Raw genomic sequence first — 23053 nt, forward strand, 5'->3', positions numbered from 1 at the left:
AAGAATGACTCACATCCTGCTTATTTCATCATGCTTATTTCATCACACATTCTAGTGAAAAAAGGATTTCCTTGTTTTGCCAACAGTAGCACTACTGTATGTTTACCAGACAATTAAAACATCAAGTTAAAACCAAGTTAAAACATCAATATGCGCATACTGCATTTACCTGCCGTTTGTAACTCGGGTTACTCGGCCTTCAACAAGTTAGGGTTTGAGGGCCAGGAGTCATTTCTTCTAAGATATTGTTATCTGTTCAAATCCAGGGCTGTCACGATCAAGACATTTGACTTGACGTTTAATTGTCATTCAACTAATTGCGATTCATGATTTAATTGTGCTTTTGGCGTTGTACATTGGAACATATCAACCAAAATTACATTTCTGTTTGCCTTTTAGACTTGTAAACAACAATTGCACAAGGTAGATATGACAACACGAGTTGCCAGGTTCTGGAAAGAAACAAGCATCCAGTGTTAAATCGTTCGCCATTAACGGTAGCCTCGCAGGAAGTCTCAGCGCATGTTTGCCTACCATGAGACTCCACAATGACTAGCAGTAGAGAAAAAAACAACTTTGCATCGGTTATAATAGACGAATCTCCCTAACCCACGCGCTCCCATTATGACAACGGAGGGGGTTTAAAAAATGACGACAGGGGAATCTATGGAAAAAAAGAACGCCACTTTTCACGTCGGTAGGTGAGTAACGAAGACAACACTTAATTTGTCCGGTATTCTCCTTTAATGGCCGATCTACAAGCTCACAAAGTGTCATGTAATTTTGGATCCCAGAGGAAAGAAATCATATCAAAAGAGGGTTCGGACTCTGTGGCCTAATAATGCACAACGAACTGGGGAGGGTCCTTGAAATTTAAAAGGTTAGAGTTAGGGTTCACTCTCAAGTGAACATAATTCATTTGTGAACCATGTGAACGAGGTGACCTGGTGTCTATCAGTGCAGAGTGTCTGAATTTCAGTAGCTTAACTGCATTTGACGTATCCCTGGACAGCTGCTGTGCATTAGATGAATCCAACACCATGAGCTAATGCCGTTAGTGAGACAGTCAAACCACCCAGTGACTGACTGACCTCGGAAACAATAGCTGATGTAATGTACAAAACCACCATCTCATCATCTCTATTGGCTTTGCCAGCCCTTAAGTCGTGGTTTGAGGTATCAGATGTTAGAAAAGAAAATCAATGGCAGCTACGACTGAAACCCTGTCCTCATGGTTTAAAGAAAAATTGAATCTCATGACTGACAACTTTTGTTAGGCCCAATGTCCCAATCTGTGATTTGTGAAACTGAGTGTTTCCTAAACAATTAGCACAACATGTAGATTTATGATGTTTTGTTCACATTTTTCTAAACCTATGTTCTATGTTCCAGTTGAAGAAATCACAGATTGAGGCTTTAACCTTTGCTTTTATCTGAGAGATCCTTAGGGTTTTATGGAAGATGTTTTTGAACATGCATTCTATAGCTAGTTTGACTCATTCAAACACTCTTTAATATAATCTATTGCCAGTTTTAACACTTCCATTACTCTTTCAGTTTCATTTTAAAATAACTAACCAAAAACAGCAGATCTACAAGCTCACAACGCGTCTGTGATGCGTTGTGAGCTTGTAAATCGGCTGTTTTCGGTATGTCCAATAATATCACTTTTCAGGAAATCAATAAAAAATAAAAAATGTTACAATGGATCCGATGTTATTATTAGTGACAAACTCTTATATTTTTCATAGGTTAGATATTTATAAAACCAATCAGACAGACTTTACCACTTTCATTTTCCAAAGAAATGCAGAAATAGTAGATACACAAGCTCATAACGCGTTAGATCAGCCATTTGAAATTTCCGCATTTTTTTTCCAACACGTTTGAAAATGTACAAAAATATTTCAACAGATGAATTTATACAGATGAATGGAAACGATTCTGACGATTATGCAAATTAATTGCGATTATCTCAAATAATGGAGACCAAGGGATTATGTAATAATTGTGACAGGACCACATTGGTCATGCCACTCAGAGCCCCGAGGAATGGGCCGTAGCATAGCAGCATGCATAACGCAGCTCTGAATTATTCACTGCCACTTTCTCCAGCCACTAGCAGACCTCCATTATCTTCACCATACATGTAACAGTCCACAGAGGTCACAAGACACCACCTCCTGCTGGGACCGCATTGTTATGGGGCCTCCTCCTCTCCCAGTGCTGGAAAGTAACTTAAACCACTTAAACCCCAGTATCCGTATTGTTGGGGAAGCTTTCACAAAAAATAGCAAATCGACAAGCTCAACGCGTTGTGAGCTTGTCACGCGCTGGTATCCTGACGCCGCCGCTACAACATAGGAAGCATGGGCAACAGTTGGAATGGGGAGGCATATACTGTAGGCTTATGGTGTATTTGCTCCTGTGGTTTAACAGGTCTACTGTTAAAATATCCGGTGTTTGACCATACCCACAATATGAATGGTAGATTTACAACAGGCTGTTGCGTAACAACAGGACACTGAATGGCAGAGTGGGTTATTGTGTAATCATTAATAACGTGTGTGTCTGTGGCCGCACACAAATGTGTGTTGCTGTGCGACTGCCATCCATTGATTGCAGTTGTCTATCTTTGGCTCATATTTACTGTGCACCTGGCCTTAGCATATATAGGGCCTGTTAGGATCCAAATTGTAGGTGAACTGGATACCATTAAAATGCATACAATTAGGTGTAAATGCACCCTTAAGATTCTGTCATCCAAACCAGTGGCTTTCAAAAAAACATTCCTTGGAGCCCCCCCTTCTTACACCTGACAAAATCCACCAAGACATGCAAGTGGGGTTAACCACTTAAGCCCTATGTACTTCTCGTGGTTACTTCTCACAACACGTCACGATGCAAAAGCATTGTGAGCTTGTAAAATGTTTTCTATGACAGGTTGGACTGATATCACATTGACAACATACAGGCTGAAGTAGTCTGTGGCATAGGCACCTGGGGGTTCAGAAGGGCCTGAATGTCCCCCCATTGTTTAGCAATCGACTTGTCGATCTCGCTGACCGCTGGTCTATTTATTTATACTAAAAAATCCCAACCGGTGCTGGTCTAGCACCCCACTTTTCCCATTGTGTTGCGCAATCGTTGTTGCGTATTGGCTGCATGCTTGCCTATCGCCTGAATAACCGTTCTGTTACAGGCTATGTGCAGTTGCTCTCTCAACTCGATCAACTAGGTGCGAATACAACAAGTTGTTCTTTGTATGCTGGCTGTCAGTGTGAAAAGAAGCATGCCCGTGGGGCTCGGGCTGCAAGAATCAAGTGCTGCTATGATAGACTGACTGACCAGGCATCAGATTACTGCAGCGCAAATATACAGTAGGCTAGTTCAGCTAAGTGAGAGCCGAGAGCGCACGCACAAAGCACATCAAACCTCTGTGGGATCATGGATTCCTTATTCATCGAGGTGACTGTCTCTTATTGTAGGCTGCTACAGTTAGGCTAGATTTCATATGGAGTATAGCTGACATCTCGCCTACTGTGTTAGAACAGCATTTTAGGTTTGTTCGGGTCCACAAAATAATGGGTGCCGTCTGGGTGCGTCTTTCTTTTCGGCTACTCGGATCTCGGAACCAATTTCAGGGGTCCATTAGGGTTTGGATCTGTCATTTTGAACCCGTGAAGAGCTCTACGTTAGATTATATCTAATCTAAAATGTTCACTATTTATTCTGACTTCCTTATTACTAAATTATGTTTATTGAAATGCAATGTTTCATGTAGTTCTTATAACTCTCACTATAGAGTTCAGTAGGCTAAGCTTGAATTTCCCTAAAACTTAAACTTACTTTAAACTTAAACATTTACAATCTGGTCTTTATCCAGAGCTACTTAGTGCTTATAGTTGGTTAATAAAATTCCAAGGATTTGTCCATTTGGTTACATTTGCCTTAGCCTACTTTTCGGAGCTAAACTGACAGTGAACGTCATGACGTCTTATTCCTAACCTTAACCTCAGTATAAACGAATACAAGAAAACAAAAACCATTGGGGGTGAGCGGTCCGCGAAAGAAATGGGGGGCGAGTGTGTTTTGGGGCGAGTGTTCCGGTTACCCCTCCATAAACAGACATGGCCTTGTGCCCCCCTTGTGATCTTTGGTGTCCCGGACCCCAGGTTGGGGGGAAAACATTGATCCAAACCCACTCCCAGCTCACCATAACAGAGAAGGCCATCTCTCCCCGTGGGGAAGCTACTCACCCACAGTTTGCTTTCATAGTAGAAGGCATCCAGCAGCCTGACTATGCGGTGATGATCACAGGAGGCCAGGATTTCAATCTCCACCATGTAATCCTCCAACTCCTCCTCCGTCTTAGTATCTATCACCTTTGCAGCAGCCAGGGTGCCATTCTGCTTGTTCTGAGCCTGAAAACAGATACCATAAATATTAGGGCTACATGTTCTTTTTTTTATATATAGTATATACTGCATCAACGAATTGAATTGATTAACCAATTAAGTGCTATTTTATACTTTGTTGCACAACAGTGTTGTGCAAAAAGTGAGAATAGCAGATCTACAAGATCTGCTAATTTCACTATTTTCTGTGTTACCAAATGATTTGGGCTCTCCCTTCACCAGCGAGAGCCCTATGCAATGGCTACTGCAACAGAACATACATCAATAATAATTTCAAGGAAAGGCCAGAGCCATTGTAGAGTTGGAGAAATAAATACTGCTTTACGGCTTGTGCAGCCGGAGGCAATCTTCTAAAAGGTCACATTGGTCTACTGTAGATACATTTCAAATGTGATTTTGCGTTTCCAAATAGAAATGGCAGGAGAAAGCTTGAAATGCCAAGCAGTGATCAAATTAACTTACAGTAAACAGAAAAAGTCATCATTTGCCGAGTGATCTAGTTCTCTCGTTCTTTTATTGCTTTCCGTATTTCACTTTATCTTCACTTCTAAGCTAAAACTTGACAAGTATAGCTATAGTAAACACAACATACATGTTTTTTGGGTTAAAAGGTTAAAACTATATTCTGATAGTAATCATTGAGTGTGTGTTCAATAACAGGGCTCCCCAGTTCTTTACTTAAAGGAGAATTCCAGACAAATTAAGTGTTATCTTTGATGTCTCGTTACTCACCTAGCGACGTGAAAAGTGGCGTTCTTTTTTTCCATATATTCCCCTGTCGTCATTTTTTAAACCCCCTCCGTTGTCATAATGGGAGCGCGTGGGTAAGGGAAATTCGTCTATTATAACCGACGCAAAGTTGTTTTTTTCTCTACTAGTATTGATAGTAGAGTCTCATGATAGTCAAACATGCGTTGAAACTATCTGCGAGGCTGCCGTCAATGGCGAACGATTTAACACTGGTTGCTTGTTTCTTCCAGAACCTGGCAACTCGTGTTGCCAGAATCTGGAAACAAGCAACCAGTGTTAAATCGTTCGCCATTGACGGCAGCCTCGCAGATAGTTTCAACGCATGTTTGACTATCATGAGACTCTACTATCAATACTAGTAGAGAAAAAAACAACTTTGCGTCGGTTATAATAGACGAATTTCCCTTACCCACGCGCTCCCATTATGACAACGGAGGGGGTTTAAAAAATGACGACAGGGGAATATATGGAAAAAAAGAACGCCACTTTTCACGTCGCTAGGTGAGTAACGAGACATCAAAGATAACACTTAATTTGTCCGGAATTCTCCTTTAACAGAAAATAAATGTCCAGGTGAGTCAACAATTTCAGTCAAGCGAGAGAACCCATTTATCAGCCTCAATGTTATATTGTCCCAATTCAAATTTTGTCCGGTCCTTCATTTGTTTCATCACTTCCAATTTCAGGCATTTATCCTGTATGGATCTCTCCCGGTTGGATAAAATTGGTATCCTGACCTGAAAATGTATTTTCTGTTCACTAAAGAGCTGGAGAGACAGGGAAACCCCCTACTGAACAAACACTCCAGCAATCTCATAGTAATTATAGCTGAATGGGTAGAGAGGCTGCCTGGGAAACAAAAAGGTTCCAGGTACGAGGCCCGGCAATGTGTCGAGGTGTCCCTGAGCAAGACACTTGACCCATAACGGCTACCCCCTGCGCTCAAGTCTGACCACTTGGACAGCAATCAGCTGGCCTAGATGAAGCTGAAAACGTAATTTCCCCATGAAATTAACGACGCATGCTTTCCATACGCACCGGGGTGAAGCTGAAAAGGAAGAGGTTAATGGGTCGAGGGGCACGTTTTCCGTGCCACACTTCCTCTGACAAAACAAGCGACGGTGCAGTTATTTTCAGCCTGCCCAGTTTATGCTCGACGTTTATGGATACAGTACAGACAAAATCTCAGGGAGTTTGGTGGAAAAGGGAGACAGGAATGTTTAACACCAACAAGTGCAGAGTGTGTCAAGCTCTATATTTACACAGACACACACCCTGTCTCGCTCTGACTGTGTGCTAGATGACGCCACTATCGCCCAGGCGGCCTGGGCGATAGTGGCGTCATCTCCTCAGATAAAACAGGGGTGTGACAGTAGCTACACCAGACCTAGGACTGGGCATTATGAGTCCAAATCAATATCACGATTATTTCAAGCTTTTGTCTCGATTAAAAAGGTAGGGTAAGTGAAATGTTTTGGTTAAAACAGAAAGGTTTTTGTTAACAGGTTAAATCACTATATTCTGAAGTACTCATTGCTATAGAATGTTTGTTCAGTAACGGGTCTCCCCGTCTCTCCAGCTCTTTAATAAACAGAAAATACATTTTCAGGTAGTTGAAAATATTTCAACCAATCAGGAGAGAGTACCCATTTATCAGTGTTTATTTATAATGTTCCAGTTCCAATTTTGGATGCTCATTTCTTTGCGTCTGTCATCACTTCCAATTTCACTTGTTTAATCTGTATCCTGACTGAGTTCTCTATCTTGATTGGATAAAATAGGTATCCCGACCTGAAAATGCATTTTCTGTTTAATAAAGAGCTGGAGAGACATGGAGAGACCCCTGTTACTGAACAAACACTCTATAGAAATGAGTACTATCAGAATATAGAGCTATTTAACACTTATTTTAAACAAAGCAAATCACTTACCTTTAAGATTAATGAATGATTATTTTATACCCTTTTTTTTATACTGCCCTCAAAGTTCTCCGACAAGGTCTATGCTACAAATGTACAGATTTCGCAAATGTATATCAATTTGGGGGTCCAATGAAGTATACTGTAATGCAGGGATTAAGTGGTTAAGTCAGACTAATCGATGAAGTCAATTATAAATAAAATCTGTTAGAATCATTCGATAACCCTACTTGAGCACGATTAAGTCGGTTTATTCATCTGGTTTTGATACATGTTCAATCATTTCCCACCCCTTCACAAATCCAGCTGTCATACATGTCAATACATTATTTGTAAGCATTGTGTAACATTATTTGACGTTTCACTTTTCATATATCCTACTAACTAACTATGTGAGCTAGCTGGCTGTGTGAGTATTAAGACTACAGCATGTGTAACATTAGATCAGCAGTTTCTATTAGCTTTCACTGTCATGCCTCAGCATTCACACCCACTTCTGCACTTGAAGGCATAGACAGTACAACGCCTGTGTGCGTGTGCGTGCGCGTGTGCGTGTGTGCGTGTGCGTGTGCGTGTGCGTGTGCGTGTGTGTGATCTCTCTCATAGCCCAGATGCCTAATAAAGCCACTACGCCTTGATTTAACACATCATCTCAGCATGTGAAATAACTGACTTTCAATTGATCAAATCTATCAATACATTAAAAAGGAGTAGTTCACCCAAATAATTACTTATTTTCTATCAATTACACACCCCATGAAGCATTGAATTCATTGCTATTTTTTAGTTTTTGTCGCACTCCTAAGCCAATAGTTTGATGACCGGTGGAGTCTCTGGTAGGAGACTCAGAGAGACTCAAAAAGTCTCATATTGCCCGATTAACCGTCATCAAATTAAATTATTGGCTCAGGAATGTGACAAAAACAAAAAAAACTCCATGAATTCAAGGCTTCATGGGGTGTGTAATTTATAGATAGTCATTTTTGGGTGAACTACTCCTTTAACAGAATCTGTCTGTCTGCCTGCCTGTTCCGGGCATAACTCGGGAGCTGTCTGACCGATTGACCTCAAACTTGGCATGGGGGTTCCCAGATCCGGGGTGGGGGGGCAGGGGGTTGCAGTGCCAAGTGGCAAGGAATTTGGTCAGACCAACAGATTCCTAGAACCGAAAACCCTCGAATATCTGTGTCTGTGGAGGATGCACTGAATCTCTGTGTTTGCACCCATTGGCTGCATAATGATCCATTGGCTGCATAACAACATTGAGGAACTGGAATCAAACCGGAATTGTTAAAATCCTAAAGGATCCCAACCCTAATAATGATACAGAGGTCGTCAAAAAGTCAAAAAATTCCCAATATACCGGTCTGGTCCTACTTAATGTAATCCTTTCGTGATGAGAGAATGCTGTTGGTCAAACACTGCATCTACAACCTTAGTTGGAAGGAAGGCATCGATATTCACTTGGCTTTCATCACTGCTTGCTAATCAACTAATGAAGACTTGAACACCAACAAATGAAGATTTCTGGCGATTCAGCCGCATTATTTTGATCACTGGATATCCTGGAAACAACCGTAGCAAACACAGCATGATCTGATCTCCGAGTCTGCAGCAGCCACTGCACGGACTTAAACAGAAGTGCCGTTTCATATGATATGAATTATTAAACAACACTCATCAAACAAATTAAGTGCAAGGCACAGAAGGGCTACATTCCTCAATGAGCATAGGTTTATTATAGTCTTAGGGTGTAAATTTAACAACATAACATTTAACATTTGACAGCCACTTCATCATTCAACCATTGGAAAACATGGAGAGCATTAACAAGTAACAACACTTTCAGTACAAATATATATTTGTCTATGTTTGATTGTATATGTCCTGTAAACGTGTGACAGCTTTCGACAATGTGGTGGTTTTCTTTCATATTGCTGGATATTTCAAAAGACAAAATAGCCTTGAGGGGTTTATCAGCAGCATGTACAATGAAGGCATTAAAAGCAAAACTTCAGACCTCTCAAAACAAACGGATCAGGTTACTACTAAACCTCACTCCTAGGACTCACCTAACCGCTGCTCATTATGCTAGGGTGGGATGGCTCAGGGTAGGGGACAGAGTACAGCAACTTGCAATGAGCCTGATCTTCAAGATACTCAAGGGACCAGCGCCCATATACCCCGTCGGACTACTTCCAAAGAGTGAGTAACGCCTAAGGGCAAAACATCCACTGATTTCATTCCCCCCAGATTCGGCACAAACATGGGGATGAATTCATTCTACTGTTATGCCACCAAAATGTGGAATGCCCTACCACCAGCCATCAAAAGGTTCGACTCCCTGCCCTCCTTCAAAACCACCATAAAAGAGCACCCGCCTGCGATTTACAACTGGACCTAGACAAGTCCTCTAGCTTGCCAAAACCTTTTTTTCTGTAAATATACTTTTACTGCGCCTAGTCTTGATGATTTCATGTATAGCACTGTAATGTATGTCTTATAAGTCTTGATGAATTGAAAACACACAGGACCACAATGGAAACAAGCCCTCAGGGCTTTTTGCGTTATCCTTGTAGCATTATTGTATAACTGTACCTCTGTACTTTTTGCAAACGGTTAATAAAAGTATTCAATCAATCAAAGGATGCAAAATCTCAAGCTGGCTGACAGACACCTGTGTGTTTACTGCAACTCATCACCATAACAATGAAACGCACCGCCTCCACCTGCTTACAAATACAAACTCATACATTGATGCATGACATAGAAACATCCTCTGCTTGCCATTCTCCATGCAAATAAGGTACCTGGACAGTCTTATTGAATAAGCCACATTTTTTTAAAGGTAGGGTTGCTAGGAAACCCGGGAAAGCATCCGTGTCATTCTCGATTTTTGCGTTGTTCAAAAATAGCAGATATACAAGCTCACAGCGTGTCGCTGCGAGCTTGTACATCTGCTATTGTTTTTTTTATCGTGAAAGTGTGAGGACTACCGATTTCGAAGGCATTTGTAGAATCGACCTCAGGTCTTTAATGGGTTAAAAAAATATTCAATAAGACTGTGAGTACACAATTGTCTGGTTTATCATATTTTTGTGTGTGCTCCTTGTGATCAGAGTCATTGTCCTCTCCAGCCAGCCCCACACACACCCGTAGCCTGTTGAGTGAGTGTGTGCGTTCATGAACCTTATTATATTATATTTGATAAACTTGTCCTACAGTAGGTTGAGGTGGTGGCTCCCATTCCCAATGTTTACTTTCTGAAAGCACGCCACACCTATGGTGCCTCAATGTTGACCAACCAAGGCCGGCTCCAACTGAATGACAAAGTCAAAGTCATAATTCCTATTAACTTCTCCAACTGACAAGTGGAATTAAGCCCCTGACTCAGAACATAATGAAACAGGAATGCCCCCGAGACACGTTTAATGAATAAAATAACAGGCCAGCTAATAATAGTCCCTCCCTCTAATTTCCTAAAGATGCTAATCAGGAAGATGGTTAACATGCAATGTGTTGCCACAGCCAAAGTGGCTATTTCTAATGAAATGGCTGCCATTTGTTATTAATAAAATGTCAGATAACACATTAGACTAAAATGATGATTTGTGGATCCGGTGACGTGTTATCACTGTTCCTCTAGAACTGCCTAGAAGTCATGAGATATGGCTTTATGACCCTAAAGCCATAATAACCCATATAACCGAGCACACACACACACACACACACACACACACACACACACACACACACACACACACACACACACACACACACACACACACACACACACACACACACACACACACACACACACACACACACACACACACACACACACACACACACACACACACACACACACACACACACACACACACACACACACACACACACACACACACACACACGCCTTGCTAGGGTCCATTTAGACACCCTCTCGGTGTAGATTTAAGAATACTAACTTTAGTGTATACATGCTATAGAAATATGTTGATTTAATATTATTTAGCCATGCAATGAAACATATTTAAAAAAAATCCATATACCTGTATAGATCATACCTACGTTGCATTTCGTTTGGATTAAGCTCCGTTCTCTGTAAATATACCTTATGATACCTACTGAGCTTTATTACACTATGTTTTGTAGTGAATTGTATGTATTACTGATGAATTGAGTATGGACCACAATGTAAACAAGCCCCTGGGGCCTTTTGTTTTGTACTTGTTTAGCATAACCTTTGACTGTACTATCCCTGTACTGTTAACAATCATGTTCATAGAGCAGTGGTTCTCAACCAGTGGTCCGGGGACCACCAGTGGTCCTTGAGGGGGTTCCAAATGGTTCCTTATAGCTCAACGTTTGCCTATTATCTCTCCTATTGGTACCACATCAACACAGCATGGAATTGTGGACAAAATCTTATCCAACGACAACAAAATATTAGGGTCTGAGTCTAAATCTCATCAAATGGTGAAATCCGTGGCTTATAATGCAGAATAAATAATGGACCTTGATATGAAAAAGGTTGAACACCACTGTAATGGAGTATTCAATCAAAAGAAGACGGTATAGTGACTGGAGAGGAGACTGTAGGCCTATATAGTTCCATGTAGTGTTGTGTTAATGTTACCTTCAAGACTTTGTAGCCTACTGTTAATAATCATGTTAATGTAGTATTCAATCAAAAGAACACGTGTATAGTGTCTGGACAGGAGGAGGCCTATAGTTCCATGTTGTGTTGTTACCTTGAGGACTTTGAGAGGGTGTGCAAATGGGACCAAATGGACCCTCTCTGAGTTAGATTTAAGAGACAGGAGGAGGCCTATTAGTTCCATGTTGTGTTGTTACCTTGAAGACTTTGAGAGAGGGTGTACAAATGGGACCAAATGGACCCTCTCTGAGTTAGATTTAAGAGACTGGAGGAGGCCTGTTATAGTTCCATGTTGTGTTGTTACCTTAAGACTTTGAGAGAGGGTGTACAAATGGAACTAAATGGACCCTCACGGGTCCATTTGGTTCCATTTGTACACCCTCTCTCGGAGTTCCTGTAGGAGGCCTAGTTCCATGTTGTGTTGACATTACCTTGAAGACTTTGCCAAAGGCTCCGTCTCCCAGCTCTCCTATGATGTCCCAGAAGTCCTCTGGGTTGACGTCTCTGTGGACATGCTCATACTGCTTCTTCCTCCTGTCCGGGCCCAGCTTGAACATCTTCCGAAAATTGAAGAAAGACATGATGATCTGTCCTTCTCTCTTTACAGAGTGAGAGGAGAGCTGTTTAGATGTGGCGTCCTCCTCCTCCTCCTCCTCCTCCTTGACTCACGTTATTTCCGCCAAGAAAAACGTAGCCTCCTCTGATCGTCCAAAACGCAGTGTCCAAGCGGCTACTAGTAGCGAGAAAACAGCATCATCTGTGGTTATTATTACATGAAAGTGGTAACATTGTAACGCAGCTCGCCTAGACGCAGATGATACAAAGTAACCGTATAGCGGCGGCACACATTGTCTGAGTGCCTTTTGAACCCGTCTGAGGAGAATTCATTAGACGGCGATCATCATCATCGTTGTTGTTGTTGTTGTTATATTCTCACATCCTTGGTAACACGCAACAAGCCGCCATTGTAGTGAAGTGCCCTCGGTGCTGGAGAAAAGGGACCAAGTCTTTAAAGGTTTCTCTCTCGCACGCCTCGGCTAGTTAGGCTGTGTAAGGCTCGGCTCGGCCCCCCCGGTCCAGAGAAGAAGTTAGCGGTATCTGTATCCTGACAACTCCCCTCAAAGAGCAGCTCAGCCAATGATGGTCCACTGCTTCTACTCCCTCCTCCTCTCCATCTGTTCAGCCAATGATGTTCTACTCCCTCCTCCTCTCCATCTGTTCAGCCAATGATGTTCTACTCCCTCCTCCTCTCCATCTGTTCAGCCAATGATGTTCTACTCCCTCCTCCTCCTCCTCTCCATCTGTTCACTGCTGCCCGCTATTGACCCGATAGCTCTATCTTGTGTCGTGAAGCTTGCATTTGGATGCAGATCCGATGCACTATTGAGGACTCAGGACTCGTATATATATATATATATATATATATATATATATATATATATAGTCTGCACAAACACTGCAATATCAGTGATTGCAGAATATTATAGAGGTATTTGACACTTATTTTAACCCTTCCATTGTGTTAGGGTAATTTTTGACCCGTTTTCAAGTTTAAATGGGTAAAAAGTACCCTTTATATTTCTTTATTGGACCAATTATTGGCTTCAAGATATCCTCAGAAACAGCTATTTTTAACGCAACAACATTAATTACCACCGTTTTAGTTAATTCTGATGGTTTAAAAAAAAAGGGGACATCTGTGGTGTTAAGGGTAAATTTGACCCGGCAGAGAAGTGTGGCTCAATTCTCCCTAAATTGTTAAAATTCAATGTTTTCATGTTTGAGAGTGAGAGAAACTTGTCCTCAGTTGCATTTGCTATAGGAGTAAAATAAAGTTTGGGTTAATGAAAAATAAATGACTTTTTACCTTCTATGGTATGCGGGTCAATTTGGACACATAACACCACAGGTGTCACTATTTTTTATATTATGAACAATTTTTAAAGTAAAAAAAAACTAAAACAAGTATTTTGGGGGGATTTTCTTTTGGAATTGTGTTCTAATATTAGTCTATTATAGCTAGATAACATCATTATCCATTGTCTTCATTATAGGAAATGTAATGAGTGAATTTTAACATTTTTATAATTGAAAACGACATATATTGAAAGATGAAACCCTAACCCTAACCCAAAATAATATTTTTAAAAGTGTTTACATGGATATGAATGCATAACAAGTCAGCTATGAGGTGGGAGAAAAAAAGAAATGATTTTTTTTTTTTTAATCACGGTTCAAATTTGACCCGCTAACACCAAAAGTGTATGCAGGTTTCTAACAATACAACAACACAATCCCTTATTCTATTGCTTTTTCTCTGTGTTTTCAGTTGTGTGGATGGAACTCCAGAACTGAAGAAGAGGACAGAACGCATGTTTGAGGATCCTACTGTCAAAGCCACCATGCACAATGTGTTAGGCCAGTGGTTCCCAAACTGGGGGTCGAGACCCCAAATTATTTTGGGGGGTCCCCACCCAGATGATTAGCTTAATGTGAAACATTGTTTTCTCACTCAACAGTAAACAAACCAACATACAGTGTAAGTGTACACAGGGTATCTGAACATTTCTACAGTTATAATGTAATGCCTTTTAACACCTTATTAGGACCACATTGGCCAGATTGTCAAATATTACATAAGAAAAAGGCAAACATTGTGAAACTAGCCGGATCTACAAGCTCACAACCTGGACATTTCATTGCTGAAGGAAACTAAAAATACAAATTGATGCTCCCCCTTTGCATTTTATTTGCAATGTTTCAGTATTATGACCAGGTTTGCTGAACAAAAATGGATTGACAATATTAATAGTGTTAATCAAGAAATCACTTCATATTGTGGAAACACTCCTTATAATGGTTGACAGAACTATAATTGTTCCATGTTTATATAGTTTTTATACAGCCGACATGTCAGCATGCTTGTTGATGTTGATATTTTAGCACTCTGAGTTATGGGTGTCTTTGAAATTAAAAAGAACCACTGAGCTACACTAAATGGAACAGAGCCTTCATTAGAATCATTGGTAACTTTAACACCTGTGAAAGCAGTAAGGAAGGGGCCCAAGGTTTTTCCAATATGGCTGCTATGCATAGAGCCTATGACTTTTCCAGGTTATAGCTTTGCATTTAGATCTTCACACAGCACAGGTTGTAACTCACTGTGCTGATATAATCACATCTTACTTAACGAATAATTTTGCTTTTCAGGCTTTACCAAAAGTGCAGATATAATGACAAATACAAAAACCAAAGGCACGTTTAAAAGGCTTTATTATACGGGCTGGTTCATCTTTGAACATTTAAAACAAAATGTTTCAGCCTTCTGCCAATGCTTTTCAATGGGAACGGAGCGGAACACCACGGCATGGCAACAAAATGCTCCAGTCCCATTGAAAAGCATTGGCAGATTCTGACGCATTGGCAGAATCAAACTCTGGTGTGTCTGTAGTACCCTTATGGTCTTCTTCAGGGCATGCAGAAAAGATCATAATATGACAAATAACATGTACTGTATGCAAAGCCTATTACAAAATAAGTCTTTCAGGTGCTTTGCGCTTAGATCTCCTCAGCACAGGGAACTCCTCATCAGCTGTGCTGAGATCCTCACACATCTGCTCAGTGCCTCAGTTGTGTTGGAATCTTTAACTTGGTAAAACCGTCACAGGGACAGTATGATCAGAAGTTGCAATGAGCGGAAACAGAGTCTCAGTGAAAGTGTGTGAGAATGTGTGCATTTGTGTGTCGGTATCAGGATCAGAGAAGGACAGCTTCCCTCCATTCCAGTCCAGTTGGACTCTGATCCTCCGAGGTTTCTGCTGCACCGAGAGAACAGTGCTCTCTGACCCCAGAAGATAGGAGCCTGCTGTGTATTCACCAAAATCTAACTTTATATCCCATAATGGACCACACTTATCTGCCTGCCTTTGGAAAGACTGTGCCATCACCCCTACGGTCCAGTACGCATTGTCTCCAACCTCCACATCCCAGGTGTGAAGTCCAGAGTCGAAGCCCTCAGAACCCAGGACACGGTAGTAGCCATCAAACCTCTCTGGGTTGCAAGGAAGCTGCTGTTCCTCTCCAAATGTAACACTGGTCAGATCATCAGACAGGTTTGCCCCTGGACAGGCAGTGTTGGGGTCCAAGATGACAGGACTGTAGGAGACAATGTCCTTCATCTTGTCCCAGACACTAAAGCTCAAGTTGCCCAGGTGTTTGGCCACATCAATCAGTGTTCCTGAGACCAGCTGTCGGTCCTGTGGTGTGAACTGGACTCTTTCCACTGTGGTCTTGTAGTCGTTGAGGAATGAGATGGGTTCCGCTCTTAGCTCCTCATTTGTGGCCCTGATCATATTTGAAAGAGTTGCCATTTCTCTTTTCAGAACCTCGATCTCCTCCTTCATCGTCTGACTCTTCTGCTGCTTTTCCTCCCTCAATGCAGCAATTCTAGCCTGCTCTTCCTCATGCAGAAACTGATGCAGCTTCTTAAATAGTTCAGTAATGCACCGCTCCGTTTTATGAGTCTGGACATAGATTTGTTGTAGTGTTTCTCTATAGTCGGTATGAACTTTATTTTTGTGGTCCACTTTCTTGTGTAATAAGAATAATAACTCTAGGACTTCCAGCTTGTGACCCAGTGCGGCTTCAGTGATGGGTGGTCTAAAACTGTGGTGGACTGCATCTTGACACACTCCCTGATGTTTGTCCAGTACGAAGGCCTCACACATGTTCTTCAGTGCCAGGTTACAGGGTGGATGATCGAGCGAGGAAATGTCCTTGCAAAGTGGACACTGCTTCATTTCTTTCTCTCTCCACCACTTCTGTACACAGACTTCACAGAAGCTGTGGCGACACGGCAGGAGAACAGGGTCTTTGAAGATGTCACAGCAAACGGGACAAGAAACATCTTCAGAAAGTGACGACGCGGAAGCCATCTTAGCCCGACTATCTGTGGAAACACAAGATCAATACGTCACGAAAAAGGTTGAAATAATCTTTTCGATCGTTACTTTGAAATGTAGTCGAATTTAGTGCAAAAAGGGAAACAAAAGTCCATGTCTGAGCTATAATCTTAATCTTAAGTTTTTGCCCAGTGTCTTAGTATTTTGTATCTTTTTTTGCAATTTCACAGGAAAGCGGTTGCTCATATCAGATAGATATATTAGGGGTGCAACAGTTAAGTTCCAGGGGGTCCCCAGCTAAAATAGCATCAAACCACTTTATCTATTTACATGTTGGCTATTCCAAAATAGCAGATCCACAAGGTCACACCACGTCACTTCGTGCCATGCTGCGAGCTTGTACATCAATTTTTTTTAAATATAAAAAAAATAAATGGAAACAAATCTTCTCTTTTGATAAATAAAGATGTCATTGCCATGCTTGGTGTGCGGCCTCTACCTTTTGCCACTTCAAGTTCTCTGGCCCACCACTATTGTAGTTTTATGAGTCTTTTGCAGGGCTACAGCTAACACTTATTTTTGTAGCAATCGATTACTTTTCAATTATGAAGATAATAACATATCTGCTATTATTATGCAACCATGCCGTCCATGTTCAAAGTCACATTTCTTCTCCATTCTGATGCCGTGTTTGAACTGCAGCAGATCATGTCTACAGGCCTAAATGCATTGAGTTGTTGCTGCCATATGATAGGCTGATTAGAAATGTGAACGTGCAGATGGAGTGCTGGGTTTAATAAAGAGGATGGTTGAGTGTACGGTACCCCAAACAGTGGGTCGGGATCCCATTCAAACACACAGCAATTCCAACATTTTTCAAAAGAATTTCATAAATAAAATCTAATAATTTCCAAAAATACATAAAAAAAAAAAAAAAAAAGATGTTTCACTTTCAAACATGTTTGGGGTCATTTTAACTACTTCTCAATTACTTTTGGGGAAATAAAAAATAATCGAAAAACATGGCCCCCTCACGTATTAGGAGGGCAACTTAAAAACTGTCTGGGATACTCACTAAAGCCTGAGTAGACGTTAAAATAACCCCAAACATGTTTGAAAGTGAAATATCCCTTTAAGAAGTAGTGAAAATAGCAGATCTAAAAGTTCACAACACTGCGCAAAGCGACACGTTATGCTATGAAGTTAAAATAGTATCACAATCATTATATTTCAGATTTTTTGCAGTTTATTGCCAGGGGTTTTTACATTGAACAAAAAAAAGTACTCAGGAGCCGAGATACAGAATTTTTAAGTTTTAAGTTAACAAGGAAGTGGATAGGAGTCTAAATCTTCGAAAAATCATATCTCCTTGGTTTTTGGGTCAAATTAAAAAAAATAATTAAAAAAAATAAAATAATGTTTTTTAACTTGATAGTTAACTTGTTAACTTGATCTTGGCAATCAAGTGATGGATTCTAAAAACGAGTTAACTCGATCTTGGCAATCAATAATAGCAGATATACAAGCTTGTAGATCTTTTTTGAAAAATCTTGAGAGATCGTTTAAAAAAAGAATATATATATATATATATATATCTTTGCTTCTGGGGGTCCCCCCTGGAACAAAATATTTTGAGATGGGGGTCCGCAGCCAAATAGATATCATTTTGGGGGCCCTGGACATGAAAAGGTTTGAGAACCACTGGTGTACGGTATATCTGTGTACATTGTGACTGACCTGTGGTGATCTTCACCGTGGAGCAGATCTTGTCCTGCAAGAAACGGTCAGTAAGTATTAAAACAAGTTGACTGTCTGGTGAAATAATGTAAACAGATGAATGAAACACCAAAAGACAATAAAGTGTGTGAGTGAGATCATTGTGGTGTTGAGTTACTCTTACCTCACGCCAATGAACAGCAGTGACCAATATTTATCTATCTACGATGTCCAACCTACACTCAATGTGGTATCTATATATTTTTTTTAAGTAGTCAGTGCATCATCATCATCATCACTAACAGACAGAACAGTGGTTGCCTCCAAAATCACATAGATATCGTCTGCCATTTTTCCCCAACATATTTCCATTTCACAGACTACACGGAAGGTTAGGAAAGTGCCCCATCTAGTGACAAAGCAGAGGTACTACACCTGATTGATTGAACACTTTAGCAGTTTGCAAAAAAAGCACAGAAACGTCTAGAGCCTTGTTTTTAAGGCCTTTGTGGTGCTATGGTACCAAGAGGTGCATACGTAGTTGAAGTGACATTGGACGAGTGCTCCTGCTAGAGTCCTCAATGTATTCCTACTGACCAGTGAGGAGATCCTGTAGGCTACAACATATCTTGTTCTTGAACAAACTATTTAACACTTATTTTAACCAGAGAAAATCACTTACGCCATCTTTAAAAATGTGTGAACAATAAGAACTTAAGGCTGGCTACACTTGTTGCCCGACAAAATTAAACTATTGACTCACCTTTAATGGCTTTGTTTCACTTCATCCATCCACCATGTGGGACGTTCTGGGAACTGTTTACATCATGAAATATAAAACAAAGCAGTCACATCATCAAGCACAAACACAGTGTAAATACACACTGTACAACCAAGCAGTGGTGTAAAGTAAGTACATTTACTCAAGTACTGCACTTAGTACAATCTGGAGTTATTTTTACTGGAGTATTTCCAGTTTTCAGTACTTTTACTCCACTACATCTCAAAGGCAAATATTATACTTTTTACTCCACTATAATTATTTGAAAACTTTAGTTAATAATTACTTTGTAGATTTAGATTATTGCAGTATTGATACTTTAACTTAAAAAGTAAAACATGCGAGTACTTCTTCCATCAGTGCCCTTGACTCACCTTTAGACCTTTAATTCTGGCTTATTGTTTCACTTCACCCATAAACCCTGGTGAGACGTTCTGGGAACTGTTTACATAACGAAATATAACATAAATAAAGCGTTCACATCATCAAGCACACAAGTTATAAGTGTAAATACACACTGTAACAACCAAGATAAACGTCATAAAGAAGAAAACACAGAATATAAACATACCTGCAGCTAAACAAACATTTACTCCCGCTTAAACCAGGTGTGTGCAACGACTAACGTGTCCACCTTGCAACACACACACTATTTAAGCAGTTCCGTGCACTTCCTGCAGGGCTTGATTGATTGATTGATTGATTGAATACCTTATTAACAATGGTGGAAGAAGTACTCACATGTTTTACTTGAGTAAAAGTATCAATACCCTATTGTAGAAATACTCTGTTACAGGTGCAAGTCTGGTATTGACAATTTACTTGAGTTAAAGTACAAAAGTAATGGCATCAAAATATACTTAAAATACCAAAAGTAAAAGTATTTCAAATGTATAAATGTATAAAAATCCTTTGAAAATAGCAGATCTACAAGATCTCAATTGTGAGCTATTTTCAAATTGCCAAAGTATATAGGTCTGAAGTGGGAATTCGTACTAATGATCAAAATCTACAAAGTAACTAGTAACGGAAGTTTCCAAATAATAGTAGTAAAAAGAGTAAAAAGTACAATATTTTCCTTTGAGGTGTAGTGTGGAGTAGAAGTAAAATTATTGAAAATTGCAAATACTCCAGTAAAGTAAAAAATACCTCAACATTGTACTTAAGTACAATACTTGAGTAAATGTACCTACATAGTTACTTTACACCAATGCTTATAAACAGTTTGCAAATAGTGCAGTGGTACATTATCCTCGTGCCCGCGGGAGACCCGAGAGCAGGCCAGTGTGATCATCATGACACACACTTGGTGTGTCGGTGACAAAGGTTATTAATTAATTAATTAATGAAAGTATGCAGTTGCCCAAGTTTCACAATATTCAACAATTTAACATGCACAGCTGCTAATTAAAACATCTTACAATAAATGCACCGAATCTATGTATGTATGTATGTATGTATGTATGTATGTATGTATGTATGTATGTATGTAATCCACGTGTATCTCGAGAACCTTTCGACCGTCCGACTTCAAATTCGCCACCCACGTCGCAGATGACCCGAGGGAGTGCAGTGGCCGGAATCGACTCAGTCGGATAGGCGGTTGTCCAGAACCACCAGAAAAGGCTCTGTCTGTGGCCCAAATAAGCCAATTGATTGCCATACCCCAAAGCTTCATTTGCCAAATTCCCCACACCTGCCCAATTCTCCTCAACTGCCATTTAATTAGTTAGTCAGTCAATCCACTTCTTCTAGATCGGCTATTTTCGCTATTTCAGTCCGACGCCATTGTACAACAAAGTATAAAATAGAACTTAAGTATCAGATGAATCAATTTAGTTCCATTAGAATTTGACATCAGCATCAGAAACAACAAATAGGCGGGTGCAGTTATGAAAAAAAAGCACCTTACCCAAAACAAATTGCAACAAAACGTTTTTCAACAGTTTTTTGTAGTATTAGGTGTCCTTAATAACATACTAAAAGTTTACCAAAGTTTGATCACTGGAAAGGCGTTATTTTCAAGATGGCGTCCAAAATGTCCAAAGAATCTTTAAAATAACCTAACTTCTTCATTATTTATCCTAGACAAGTACTTTTTGTGTCTAACCCTATGTTTTGGGGGCATAGAAACCCACAGGACTTGTCCAAATTGCAGAGATACATTTTGATAATTGTGAAATCCAATATTTTGTTTTTGACTCTATTAAAACCCTCTGAAATGTTCACCCGTTTCAACTAGTTATATTTGTTTTACTGGAACAAGGCTTCAAGATATCCTCAAAACACAACAAAACAAAACAATAGTCACAATTTTCAGTCATTCAGAAGGTGGCAGAGAAAGAGAATATTGTCAGTTGATATAGTATTGCTTGCAATATTGAAACATTTTGGATAGCTCTGCGGATCAAATGTGAATCAAACTGTCATCTTGTAGACACAATTTTGAAAAACTTTTTTAACACATTAGGAAGGCAATCAGTGTGAGTGTGTATAGAGGGGTGGCTACGGAGGTTAGTGCAGAGCTGTCAGAACCCATTTCTCTACTGGGTGCCTAGGCAGAGGGGAGTATGAGGGTGGGGTTGTGTGAGGAGGTAAAATGGGGTCTGGTGTAGAGTTCAGTGGGCCTAGGGTTCCCCTCAGGTGGGTACAGGGGAGTATGGGGAGTGGGGGTCACTGGATTGCTCCCTGGGCACTTGGAGCACAGAAGAGCAAAGTTATAGGAGCCAAGGAGACCCTGAGCTTCTCCTCTCCCCCATGTCCGAGGTGCAAAACCTTCAACAGTTGGCTCAGACATGTCCCATTAAAGCTATAGTGGGCACTTGGGAGCTCAGGACGAGTGCTCATAGGCAGCTAAAGAGAATGGGGCTTGTCAGCCCCTGATGCACGTTGTGCATCGCGATAGCCAAATTCCAATTTTCAAGTGTCCATCCTCAAGTCCTCCACTCCCGCCTAAGCCCTGCCTCCGAGCGAGGAGGCGAGGAGGCAAGGAGCGTCATTTTGAAGTGACAGCAATTATGACGTGTCACACAGTTGAATTGCTGGACTATTCCAGTAGCCTCGGAAACCCATGCATTTTTTTTTGTTACAAAAAAGAAAAGCCTGGGGGAGCGATGCACGAACGATGGTCTTGGACCTTGTTATCTCCCTACCAATCAGAGTGCAGAGGGGCGTCGCTCTAAATTTGGTGACGTCAGCGTGTTCCGTGCACAGGCCGAGGGGGGGAGGGGAGGAGAGGCGGGGACATAGATTGGTGAATCAATAGGAAGCCACGCACAAATCCAGGCGGCTGTGTTTGGGTCCGCCCTTCAAGACCATGGATTGAGCTCGTAGCCTCAGGCTACTATTCCAGAGCTCGGAGGGTTGTCATGTGGAGGAGGAGAAATTATACGCCACGCATTTCTACGAAGACAGTTCCCCAAACGATACATGAAAGATACACTTGTATCTTGCCAGATTTCACTCCAAGTGGCTTAGGGAGCCTGCGCTCACCTCACGCTGGAGGACAGAGTGAGGAGGAGGCAGAAATTAAGCTTATGCGTTAGGCTGAGAGGAGTATCCCTATGTCGCCTGGCTCACTGGATAGTCCCACTGGTCCCAAGTGGACCTCCATGCTGGCTCCTATGCCCGAGATGGGCACTCGTGAGTGGGCATAGTTAGTGAGGAGGGACCCCCCCCCATAGTTGTGGTTGTAAGACCTCCACGTGGTGCATGACTGTGTGTCAGGCAGTCAGGGGTGTCCCTATGTCTGACTGGCTCACAGGAGAGTCGGTGTCTGGTTGGTGGCTGACCATTAATATTCCCAGGGGCCCCAGTGACTTATCATTATGGCTCAGAGCGTCCTCTCCCCTCAAATCAATTTTTAAAGTTAAAATTATCCAGAAAAAAAGATTTTAAAAAAAGATCAA

At 41.0% G+C, this 23053-nt stretch overlaps 2 protein-coding genes across 5 annotated transcripts in view; both read right to left on the reverse strand.

Moving 5' to 3' along the window:
- slka (STE20-like kinase a) overlaps positions 1 to 12806 on the reverse strand; it is a 46520-nt gene extending 33714 nt beyond the window's left edge. For all 4 annotated transcript variants that reach the window (XM_080449866.1, XM_080449865.1, XM_080449864.1 and 1 more), the window contains exons 1-2: positions 12179 to 12806; positions 4260 to 4424 (exon numbers count right to left, since the gene is read on the reverse strand). In XM_080449866.1, the coding sequence (XP_080305992.1) occupies positions 4260 to 4424; positions 12179 to 12328 (315 nt within the window). In that variant the 5' untranslated portion in view covers positions 12329 to 12806. The remainder of the gene's footprint in view (positions 1 to 4259; positions 4425 to 12178) is intronic.
- Positions 12807 to 14050: 1244 nt separating this feature from the next.
- Positions 14051 to 16681, reverse strand: LOC308100508 (nuclear factor 7, ovary-like; the record flags this gene model as incomplete). The annotated part of the gene is made up of 2 exons (XM_080449573.1): positions 14051 to 14098; positions 15701 to 16681. 2 exons carry the CDS (start codon positions 16679 to 16681, stop codon positions 14051 to 14053), a joined length of 1029 nt encoding a protein of 342 aa, XP_080305699.1.
- Between the last annotated feature and the right edge of the window lie 6372 nt (positions 16682 to 23053).

The sequence above is a fragment of the Gymnoscopelus braueri genome, assembly GCF_963280865.1.
Source record: "Gymnoscopelus braueri genome assembly, chromosome: 14".
Lineage (NCBI taxonomy): Eukaryota > Metazoa > Chordata > Actinopteri > Myctophiformes > Myctophidae > Gymnoscopelus > Gymnoscopelus braueri.